The sequence below is a fragment of the Aquarana catesbeiana genome, linkage group LG01, assembly GCF_042186555.1.
Source record: "Aquarana catesbeiana isolate 2022-GZ linkage group LG01, ASM4218655v1, whole genome shotgun sequence".
In the NCBI taxonomy this organism is placed as follows: domain Eukaryota; kingdom Metazoa; phylum Chordata; class Amphibia; order Anura; family Ranidae; genus Aquarana; species Aquarana catesbeiana.
The window spans coordinates 73,178,555-73,191,185 of NC_133324.1; the positions used below are offsets into that span (position 1 = coordinate 73,178,555).

The 12,631-nt window shown below is 45.5% G+C and overlaps 1 protein-coding gene across 1 annotated transcript in view; it reads right to left on the reverse strand.

The window, feature by feature from the left end:
• Window positions 1-12,631, reverse strand: part of LOC141132194 (phospholipid-transporting ATPase IC-like) — a 151,614-nt gene that overhangs the window by 68,229 nt on the left and 70,754 nt on the right. Inside the window, exons 12-13 of the mRNA XM_073620313.1 lie at window positions 11,487-11,683; window positions 1,911-2,119 (exon numbers count right to left, since the gene is read on the reverse strand). Coding sequence (XP_073476414.1) covers window positions 1,911-2,119; window positions 11,487-11,683 — 406 coding nt within the window. The remainder of the gene's footprint in view (window positions 1-1,910; window positions 2,120-11,486; window positions 11,684-12,631) is intronic.

Here is a 12,631-nt window from a genome sequence, read left to right on the forward strand (position 1 = left end):
CTAAATCATCAGACATCCAGAAGTGCTTATTGCTAGATAGGGTGTTTTTTTGTCGAACATATTGGAAAATCCATTTGTGAGCTGGTACTTATTAGTTACTCCTTTATGGAGAAGAACAAAGGATCAGAATGATGTGTGTGTTGCTGTAAAAGTTTGCTTAGATACACAGAGGGTCTAGGTGCTTCCATATATATGGCTCTTCGACAGTCGATCTCAGTGAGTTAACTGGCCAGCTTATATCTCTAAGCTCGCCAAGCAACTAACTGAGAACAACTGTCAAGGAGGTTCTTCTCACCTATCCAAGAGCTACATATGGGCCCTTGGGGAAGGGCTTACTCCTTGGGTGAATGACAATGTGTAATGTCTAGAATATTACTGATCTAAATATTTATAGAATATAATTGAATTTATCACAGGTACTGACTTTCCTATAAGAATATGATAAGCCCCAGAACAAGAATTGCAACTCTGCCATCCCCTGGGTACTAATGTAAGTATCTCACGAAGGATGAAACTCCCTGTGTAGTAAACCTGAGAACATGCTGGAGATACTACATTTGCTATTAGTAAACACTAATACTGGCACATTTCTGAAAACAAAGCTATTGCACAGCCTTCTGGACATGTTGAAGGACACGCTTGAGGCCCCTATATTTATTGGGATGAATTTAATGTTTAGTCAGGTGTTCTTGTCCAACACCACAAATTACTCATGTAAAATTGTCTGACCATATAGTGCAGGGATATGCAATTAGTGGACCTCCAGCTGTTGCAGAACTACAATTCCCATGAGGCATAGCAAGACTCTCACAGCCACAAGCATGACACCCAGAGGCAGAGGCATGATGGGACTTGTAGTTTTGCAACAGCTGGAGGTTCGCTAATTGCATATCCCTGATATAGTATGTATATACACTATATTACCAAAAGTATTGGGACACCTGCCTTTACATAAACATGAACTTTAATTGGCATCCCAGCCTTAGTCCTTAGGGTTCAATATTGAGTTGGCCCACTGTTTGCATCTATAAAACCTTTAAATATTTTGCAAAGGCTGTCCACAAAGTTTAGGAGTGTGTCTATGGGAATATTTGACTATTCTTCCAGAAGTGCGTTTGTGAGGTCAGGCACTGATGTGGACGAGAAGGCCTGGCTCACAGTCTCCACTCTAATTCATCCCAAAGGTGTTCTATCGGATTGAGGTCAAGACTCTGTGCAGGCCAGTCAAGTTCCTCCACCCCAAACTCGCTCCTCCATGTCTTTATGGACCTTGCTTTGTGCGCTGGTCTAAATCATTTGGTGGAGGAGGGATTATGATGCTGGGTTGTTTTTCAGGGGTTGGGCTTGGCCCTTTACCAAGACATTTTGGACAATTTCATGCTCCCAACTTTGTGGGAACAGTTTGGGGCTGGCCCCTTCCTGTTCCAACATGACTGCGCACCAGTGCACAAAGCAAGGTCTATAAAGACACAGATGAGCGAGATTAGGCGGAGGAACTTGACTGGCCTGCACAGAGTCCTGACTTCAACATGATAGAACACCTTTGGGATGAATTAGAGCGGAGACTGTGAGCCAGGCCTCCTCGTCCACATGAGCACCTGACCTCACAAATGCACTTCTGGAAGAATGGTCAAACATTCCCATAGACACACTCCTAAACCTTGTGGACAGCCTTCCCAGAAGAGTTGAAGCTGTTATAACTGCAAAGGGTGGGCCAACTCAATATCGAACCTTACGGACTAAGACTGGGATGTCATTAAAGTTCATGCGCATGTAAGGGCAGATTTCCCAATACTTTTGGTAATATAGTGTATATATAAACAGGTATATTTACAGTATATATAGTATATATTTTTTTATCTGTATTTTTTTCTAGGTAACATTTTTTAAATGGTGTATGCTATTCTTACCATAAGTCCTTGCATTAATGGAACACTTTTTAAACGTCATGATGTTCTGTGTCAGTGTGCCAGTCTTGTCAGTGAAGATGTATTCAATCTGCCCTAGCTGTTCGTTTAGCGTTGTTGTCCTGGCTTTGGCTGCTGTGTCTTTCTTTGGGTAGTACATTTGTAAATCCTGGTTAATAAAGATACTTTGTCCCAGTCGAATCAGTTCAATACTGCACAATGGAAACCAGAAATAACTCATCAGAATAAAATTAGAATAAAATCTTCATTGGGCTGATGTCCATCATGTGACTCTAGGTCACCTAAGGCTGGCCATGCATATAGGAATGTGATAGAGCAATTCAACTTTCTACAATGTTGTATTCTATTTTCTGACAAAATCACAAAACTATCAAAGACATAAAATGGTCACAAATGGCCACAAGGAGATGGTATTGAAGATGCTTGGATCGAACCTGGAAGAAAAACTCAATTGCTTTCAAATTTATTGACATAGTCTTTTGTCCATTTTGGTTCCATTTCAATCTTCCTTTCAATAAACTGCATTGAAGTTGTCAAATTTGTTGCCCATTTTTCACTTCCACTACATAGTTCTGGTAGACTATCAAACTTTATGATTCCTGATGCAGGGCCGATCCCAGACGGGGTGCACGGGGTGCAGTGCACCCGGGCACCAGAGAGGTGGGGGCGCTGAAGCGCCAGAGTGCTCCCTTGTCCCTTCCCTAATCCTCCAGTTTGTGTCCGGCGGCGGTTCTCCACCGGTGTTCTAAGGAGAAAGGCGCCGCTGTGTTTCCTGCTCAAGCCCTTCCCTCCTCCTGTCAGAGAAGGAGAGTGGCTGGTCTGTGTGTGGACCAGTTTTTATGTACCCTGATGGAGGGGGGTGATGGTCTGTCCTGGGGGTCTGTACTAATGGAGGGGGGTCTGTACTAATGGAGGGGGGGGCCGGCCGGGGGGTCTGTACTAATAGAGGGGGTCTGTACTAATAGAGGAGGGGTCTGTCCTAATGGAGGGGGGGGTCTGTCCTAATGGAGGGGGGGTCTGTCCTGGGGGTCTGTACTAATGGGGGGGTGGTTTGTCCTGTGGGGGTCTGTACTAATGGAGGGGGGATTCCTGGGGGGTCTGTACTAATAGAGGGGGGTCTGTGCTAATGGGGGGGTCTGTCCTAATGGAGGGGGTCTGTCCTGGGGGATCAGTACTAATGGAGGGGGGGTTTCCTGGGGGGGTCTGTACTAATAGAGGGGGGTCTGTACTAATGGGGGAGTCTGTCCTAAAGGAGTGGGGTCTGTCCTGGGGGTCTGTACTAATGGGGGGGCTGTACTAATGGAGGGGTTGTTTGTCCTGTGAGGGTCTGTACTAATGGAGGGGTGGTTTGTCCTGTGGGGGTCTGTACTAATGGAGGGGGGTTTTCCTGGGGGTTCTGTACTAATGGAGAGGGGGTCTGTACTAATGGAGGGCGGGTGGCCTGGGGGGTCTGTACTAATAGAGGGGGGGTCTGTACTAATGGGGGGGTCTGTACTAATGGAGGGGGTCTGTCCTGGGGGGTCTGTACTATTGGGGGGTCTGTACTAATGGAGGGGTGGTTTGTCCTGTGGAGGGTCTGTACTAATGGAGGGGGAGGTCTGTCCTGGGGGGGTCTGTACTAATGGAGGGGGGGTTTTCCTGGGGGGGTCTGTACTAATGGAGGGGGTGTACTGATGAAGGTCTGTACTGAGGGAGGGGTTTATACTTAGTGCGGGTTCTGACGGAGGGGGGTCTATACTTAGTGGAGGGGGGTCTGTACTGAGGGGCGACTATAAGGGGGGTGACCCCAACCCTAGTGATGCCAATGCAGCTGCGGGCTCTTCTTTCCCCCCTCCCTCTCCCTCTCCTCACGCTGCTGTACTAGTGAGCAGCGCTTGCCAGCACAGCCACCCGCTATGTTGCTTCCCCCACCTTCATATCAGCCAGGGAAGAAATAGAATAGAAAAAGGAGCAGATAAGAGGATTGTGGGACATGTAGTCCTGAGGACTGGCAGCCCCACTGTAACACGGAAACTGCAGCCCACACAGCATGCTCAGCTGAATGGGAGAGAGAGAGAGAGAGACAGGAGCCCGTGAAAGCTTTCAGGGAAGTACACCCAGGACTCCAGAGGGAGAGGACAGTGCTGAGAGAACACCATCAGAGAGAGAACCCCGCTGCCCTGCGCCACCAGAAGGAAAGCCACACAGCCTAGCGCCATCCGTGGCAGAGAAAGGAATGGAGTTATTGCAGGAATACAGATCTGGGTGCTACCCAGCAGAGTCGCCATGGTCAATTCAGCATGAGCTAACTCCTGATCAGAGGAACCGTTGCTGTATCGCTAGGTCAGGTGAGAGGGCTATCGGCCATTATCTACTAAAGTCCATAGGAACTGCAGTCTCTGACCATCTCCTGTACTATGTCTGCAGTCTCTGACCATCTACTGTACTATGTCTGCAGTCTCTGACCATCTCCTGTACTATGTCTGCAGTCTCTGATCATCTTCTGTAGTATGTCTGCAGTCTCTGACTGTCTCCTTTAGTATGTCTGCAGTCTCTGACCATCTCCTGTACTATGTCTGCAGTCTCTGATCATCTCCTGTAGTATGTCTGCAGTCTCTGACTGTCTCCTGTAGTATGTCTGCAGTCTCTGACCGTCTCCTGTACTATGTCTGCAGTCTCTGACCATCTCTTGTACTATGTCTGCAGTCTCTGATCATCTCCTGTACTATGTCTGCAGTCTCTGACCATCTCCTGTAGTATGTCTGCAGTCTCTGACCATCTCCTGTACTATGTCTGCAGTCTCTGACCATCTCCTGTATTATATCTGCAGTCTCTGACCATCTCCTGTACCATGATTGCAGTCTCTGACCGTCTCTTGTATCATGTCTACAGTCTCTGACCATCTCCTGTACTATGTCTGGGGGCTCTTTCTAACAGACTCTCTAACAGAAGCCATCTCTGTGTGCATCAGAGAGACCCCCTCCAGGTCTCATTAGTGTACGCTCTTCTTGTATTTTTTTTATTGTTAAAAGATCATGGGAGGATCCTAGGGTAACAAAGACTTAGGGGAGCATCTCTGTGTTTGAGTCATTGCCATAGAAACATTTGTAAAGAGGAGGAGTTGGTAAGATGACCACGCCCACGTAGGGGCACCAGAAATATTTCTGCACCCAGGCGTCGGTGACCCTAGGATCGGCCCTGTCCTGATGGATGGAAAGTGGTTGATATGGTAGTTATAGAGGGTTTTATAAGGGCATCTAAAGTGAATCTGTGCTTTCCCTTTCCAGGTATATTCTGGGGCAGTGACCTGAATATACTTGCTTTGCCTTCACTCCCATGCAATAGCAATTTCCAGCGGGAGCAAGAAAAATCAACCCATGTTGGCTAAATCACAAAACTGGTCAAAGAAAATGATGAACTGTTGACAGGCAACACTGTTCCCATGTGTATTTCAATAGTATATTAAGGTGCTTACCTGCAGGTTGACTTTATTGTGGTTGCCTCCAAAGCAGAAGTGTAATGCCGTGTACACACGGGCGGACTTTTCGACATCAAAGGTCCGATGGTCTTTCCGACGGACTTTTGACGGACCTCCGACGGACTTTAGAACGAACGGACTTGCCTACACACGATCACACCAAAGTCCGACGGATTCGTACGTGATGACGTACAACGGACTAAAATAAGGAAGTTGATAGCCAGTAGCCAATAGCTGCCCTAGCGTCGTTTTTTTAACCGTCGGACTAGCATACAAACGAGCGGAATTTGCGACCGTACTCGAGTCCATTGGAAAGATTTGAAACATGTTCCAAATCTAAAGTCTGTCTGATTTTCAACCGAAAAAGTCCGCTGCAGGTCCGATGAATCCCACACACGGTCGGATTGTCTGACGGATTCGTCCCGTCAGAATAGTCTGGTCTAAAAGTCCGCCCGTGTGTACACGGCAAAAGTAGAAATAAATGGTCTTTATATACAAGAAAGCATGGTATGGATCTGTGTTCAAAGTAGGCTCCTACACGTTTTGTGCCACAACCAGTGCTTTCTCTTAATGAAACTGCTCCTCACAGCAAATGCTGTCTTAGATTAAAACTTTTTATGATTACAGACCCCTAATGGATTGCCCAAAACATCTCCATACCCCTTCACAGGAGTGTCTAAATCGTCAACATAACCAGTCCTATTAGATACCACTAGCACACTTTTACTTTACATATGGATATCTAGGATCAGAACAGCTAAAAGACAGTCATGCAGATTTTATATTTACTTATGAAAAAAGAGCAAACCACAAATACACAAGCTATACACAACTACTTTATTTAGTGCAATCAACATGGAAAGGAATGGAGGATACTTTTAGGCCGGTTTCACACATGTGCGGCCGCGGGTTCGTGCCTGGGGTCCAGTGCGTATATGTTCATCTGTTCAGGTGCGATTCAGGTCTGAATTTTTGCATGAATTTACACCTGAACCAGACCCAAACACGCACCAGACCCTTTTTCAATCTGGACCGTGACCGCCCCGGACCAGTGGGAACCGGCTTCATTAAGGGCTGGTCACACTCGCATCTCATGCGAATTGGAGGTGGGGAAATCAGCATCCAATTCGCATATGTGTGAACCCAGCCTTAGTGTTATCATTGTCAGTAACCTCCATCTGACACATCAAGTAATTTTCTCTACTTTATATATCAGGTTCAGTAATGCAGGGAATCCATTTTTTTTCCATACTCCTTTAAGTGGTTACCTTACACTCAACGTGTTTGAATATCCCTGGTTAGGTGCCTCTATCTTAGACCCTTCAGCACACCAAGCTACTTTTTATAAGCACTATTTGTGCAAAGCCTTGTGTTATTATATATGTAGCAAGGTCCTGGGCCCTCAGAGGCCCAATGGTGACCTCCAGAGTTAGGGACAGCTGACATCCTTCTGTGAAGAGTGGGTTACAAGGCATATTGGGTGTAATGCAAGGTAGACTGATGGGCACCAAACACTTCTTGAATGCAAAGAGATTTATTGTCTCTTGAACAGAACTTTGGGAGAGAGGGTTGAGGCCAGGACACCCTTAAGTAGATGCAATGTTAATTGGCAGACTTCTATAGGCAGACAGCCATGCAGGGAAATGCATCCAGCCAGACACCACATATGCATGAGAAGGGCCACTGTCTCATATGGCAACAGTCTCATAAAAGGTTTCAACAAACTCCTTCACTTCTTCTACAATCTCCTATTGTAGAACTTCACTCAACTGAGCTCCCAGTCTTTCACTTAGACTTACTGATCCACTGCCGCTGGATCCCCTGAGCTCTTCCAATCTTCTCACTCAGTATCTTCCTCAAGCATCACCCCCACGTCCCTGCTGGGTCCCTAGCTTGGCACTCACAGATACTCCCCAAGCATCACCCCGCTGGCCTGCTTGGTCCCAGGCTTGGCACAGAACAATGCTCTGCAACCGTCACCTCCACTGGCTGGGTCCCTGGCTTGGCACTTGCTGAAGTTTCCCATATCTTCACTTCACCGTCCCTGGTTGGTGAGAATACTGCTCTGGTACTTGCTTCAGCTACTCACAGTGGTCCCTGGTAACAAGGTGGATGGTCCCTTAGTGGCGACAGCTTCCCCTCTACCTCCATGAAAGTTTCTCCGGCCGGCAGAACCATTACTGTTGGTTGGACTGCAAGCCGGCAGTCCCAACCCTACGCTGTTCTCTTACTTCTGGATAGGCCCTCAGACAGTCTAGCAGCCAGATGTTCCCAGGATAGGCCTCACGCGTCTGGCCTAGCAGCCCGTGGCAGCACGACACATGTCCACCCAGACACTTGTCCAGGTGGCACAGAACACCTATCACCTGACTCCACCCAAATAAATAGGTGCTCCCAGCAGGCCAAGGGACTCAAGAAAATCCCTGCCCATTGGCTGAGATACCCCATTATTCTTAATCTGCCCTTGCAATGCCCTTGTCTTATCTAATGTCACCAGATACCCGGCCATCTAGCGACAAAAGAGAGAAGTGCAGCAATTCCAGAGTTAGGGCGAAATCAATTGACCCCCTGACAATTGGCCAAGGCAACTATCACTTGGCAAATAAATCTACTAGCAACCCTGCTTAAACATCAGGGTGCTACATACACAATATGAATATTAGATCCTCCTTAATACAGAATATGTGTCAACATTTCTCACTTTAATCCCAAATACCCAAAAAAGGGGTTTATTCTTCATTGTAGGACCATGAGTGGAGCAATGCAAATCATTCCTTTTTGCATCTTCCCAATAGTACATCCAGAAACATCAGTTTACAGCAGACATAGCCTAAAATCATAGAGCCATTTATACCAAACTCCAAACAGCTATTTGACGCTTGTTGATCATCAGAAGTACAGTACATTAAAACAGCCTCTAAGAGTCCATAGAAGCCATGGCTAACATACAGTTAGGGGTCCATGATAGGGGTCCATGAAATTTTTATGTTATCAACAGTGCAATTCTTACTTTGTGCACTGGTGCATAGTCATGTCGGAATAGGAAGGGGGCATCCCCAAACTGTTTCCACAAAGTTGGGAGTATTAAATTGTCCAAAATGTCTTTGTATGCTGATGCCTTAAGAGTTCCCTTTACTGGAACTAAGGGGCCAGGCCCAACATCTGAAAAACATCTTCACACCATAATCCCCCCTCCACCAAATGATTTGGACCAGTGCACAAAGCAAGGTCCATAAAGACATGGATGAGCGAGTTTGAGGTGGAGGAACTTGACTGGCCTGCACAGAGTCCTGACCTCAACCCGATAGAACACCTTTGGGATGAATTAGAGAGGAGACTGCGAGCCAGGCCTTCTTGTCCAACATCAGTGCTTGACCTCACAAATGCGCTTCTGGAAAAATGGTCAAACATTCCCATAGACACACTCCTAAACCTTGTGGACAGCTTCCCCAGAAGAGTTGAAGCTGTTATAGCTGCAAAGGGTAGGCCAACTCAATATAGAACCCTATGGACTAAGACCGGGATGCCATTAAACTTCATGTGCGTGTAAAGGCAGGTGTCCCAATACTTTTGACAATATAGTGTATATTTACACACACACTTTGGGGTGCACACCGTAATGCAATAGGCTGTGCACACCTATGATGTAGGCTGTGCCTTCTTGCACTAGAATGGGATAAAAAAATGTTGCAGGGGGCATGGCTATCAGCATTGTCATTAGCCCATGGGTCATCAGTAAGCAGGCGGCCAGTGTCTAGGAGGGGAAGTACGTGAGACACAATGTGCAATTGGATTTGGTATTTGTTTAGTAATACCTTAAATGTTTAATAAATAAAAAAATTTAAAAAAAAACAACACCATAAATTAAAAAGTGTAAATTAAAAAAAATAAAAAAATTTAAAACTATTACCTACCCTTTAATCAAGTCCTTCAAATAAATTGACATTCGTATACTATAATTACCGTAATTACTAGTATTTGTTCACATTTAACTGATTTTTGTTCTGTTATGTTGAAGATGTTTCGCCACTCATCAAAGTAGCTGCCTTAGTTCTAATGAATGTCAGAAACATACCCCAGAATTTGCCACATGGGTAACTCAGTCACCTTAATCCAATCATTATAATATGTGTCAAAGCAGATGTTGGTTGCCCAAAAACATGAGGGTGCTCATTCAAGTGGCTTCTACGACCACAAGCTACACTGCATCCGGAAAGTATTCACAGTGCTTCACTTTTTCCACATTTGGTTATGTTACAGCCTTATTCCAAAATTGATAAAATTCATTATTTTCCTCAAAACTCTACAAACAATACCCCATACAACATGAAAGAACTTTATTTGAAAACTTTGTAAATGTATTAAAAATAAAAAATGAAAAAAAATCCCATGTACATAAGTATTCACAACCTTTGCTCAATACTTTGTTGAAGCACCTTTGGCACCAATTACAGCCTCAAGTCTTTTTGAGTATGATGCTACAAGCTTGGCACACCTATTTTTGGCCAGGTTCTCCCATTCTTCTTTGTATGACCTCTCAAGCTCCATCAGGTTGGATGGGGAGTGTTGGTGCACAGCCATTTTCAGATCTCTCCAGAGATGTTCAATCGGATTCAAGTCTGGGCTCTGGCTGGGCCGCTCAAGGACAATCACAGGGTTGTCTGATAGCCACTCCTCTGTTATCATGGGAGTGTGATTAGGGTCGTTGTCCTGTTGGAAGATGAACCTTCGCCCCAGTCTGAGGTCCAGAGCGCTCTGGAGCAGGTTTTCATCAAGGATGTCTCATTGCTGCATTCATCTTTCTCTTGGTCCTGACCAGTCTCCCAGCTCCTGCCACTGAAAAACATCCCCACAGCATAATGCTGCCACCACCATGCTTCACTGTAGGGATGGTATCGGCCAGGTGATGAGCGGTGACATGACGCTTGCCATTCACACCAAAAAGTTCAATCTTTGTTTCATCAGATCAGAGAATTTTCTCATGATCTGAGAGTACTTCAGGTGCCTTTTGGCAAATTCCAGGTGGGCTGTCATGTTACATTTAGGAGCGGCTTCCGTTTGGCCACTCTACCATACAGGCCTGATTGGTGGAGTGCTGCAGAGATGGTTGTTCTTCTGGAAGATTCTCCTCTCTCCACAGAGAAATGCTGGAGCTCTGTCAGAGTGACCATCGGGTTCTTGGTCACCTCCCTGACTAAGGCCCTTCTCCCTGGATCACTCAGTTTGGCCGGGCGGCCCGCTCTAGGAAGAGTCCTGGTGGTTCCAAACTTCTTCCATTTACGAATGATGGAGGCCACTGTGCACATTGAGACCTGCAGAAATTTTTCTGTACCCTTCCCCAGATCTGTGCCTCCATACAATCCTGTCTTGGAGGTCTACAGACAATTCCTTGGACTTCATGGCTTGGTTTGTGCTCTGACATGCACTGTTAAATATGGGACCTTATATAGACAGGTGTGTGCCTTTCCAAATCATGTCCAATCAACAGAATTTACCACAGGTGGACTCCAATCAAGTTGTAGAAACATCTCAAGGAAGATCAGTGGAAACAGGATGTACCTGAGCTCAGTTTTGAGTGTCATGACAAAGGCTGTAAATACTTATGTACATGGGATTTTTTCGTTTTTTATTTTTAATAAATTTGCAAAGATTTCAAACAAACTTCTTTCACTTTGTCATTATGGGGTATGGTTTGTAGAATTTTTAGGAGAATAATGAATTTATTCCATTTTGGAATAAGGCTGTAATATAACAAAATGTGGAAAAAGTGAAGCACTGTGAATACTTTCCAGATGCACTGTACTTGGAGTAGAAAAACTTCCTCCAACATTGCAGAACAAGTCCAGCTGAATGTGGCTAACCACTGCTAGCTAGCTATAGTGTGACCTGGATAAATGAAGAATCTTCACAGACAATGTTCTAATTAAATAAGCCAATCCCCATGAAATGTGTCAAGGCCGATGTTGATGGTCAAAGAGCACGATGGGAGGTGTGAAAGTTTGTAACAACACCTTGTTTAAATTGCATAGACTAATCAGCGTGATGCCAGAATGCCTGGACAGGTCAAAAATTTTTGTCATTGAAGGAATTAGAGATATTACCTTACATAGAGAGATATTGGTACCATGGTGTTCAGAACAATGATATATCCCCAAAAGATTAAGAATCCTCTGTAACTTGGAGTATAGTCATATCCATCATAAAGGTACCAAGATTTATTTCCGGTGTTCATATCATTTTCCCAGACTGATTGTCCAATGGCAAGACCAGCTGATGCCAGGAGCAACATTGCAAATATCTAGAAGACGGAAGGACAAGTTTAAAGATCATGTCTGGGTCTAAATCTTCAGTGGGGCAATAATGGGATTCTTCATCCTCTGACTATTGAATGCACTATTTTTTTCAAATGCTAAAGCACTGATGACCCAATTTTAAAATATACTGTTGCTGCATTACTATTGTCACATCTCAGGATTTTATACATGAAGACTCGTTGAGTTACTAAAAACTCCTCTTTAAGCAGGTGGACTAGAAGGCATCTTAAAAACATCTGTTAAGACTCCAGAACAACACACTGGACCATTAATGGTGCAACTTACTTTCTCACTAGAGCACAAAGGCCAAGGCATAGGGTGCCATGATCTCTAGGATTGGCACACAGCCACCCATGCAACATTTAATTTATGCTTTCTACTGCACGTTTAGGCTTACAGAGCCTGCCAGGCAAACATCTATCCTCCTTCGCCTGCACGCTAATGTAAAGCGGAACTCCACCCAATAGGGGAAGTTCCACTTTAAGGCCTCTTCCCCCGGCTCCTCTATAACATTTGGCACTGTTTTTGCGGGGGGTGGGAGCGGGTACCTGGTTTTGATCTGAGTGTTAGTCCCCCCCACAGTCTTCAGAGACACATCGCAGGTCCCAGAAGACAGCAGGACTATTCACAATGTGCAATGCTTCTCACCCAGTGGGCAGCCAGCTGTAAAGCTGCAAGCTGTCACAGCTGGCTGCCCACAATTAAGGCGCCACCTCGGGTGAGCACAGCGCTGGATCATGGGACTAATGAATGTCTGTTTATTAAGGCTGGGTTCACACTGCAGTACGGAGCGGCTCACAGCAGGGGTCCAGTGCATTCCTGTTCACGGTTTTAGGTCCGATTTCAGCCCAAATTTTTGGCTGAATTCAGACCTGAAATGGACCAAAAAGACGCACAGGACTCCTGTGCAATTTGCTCCAGAGCCGCTCCAT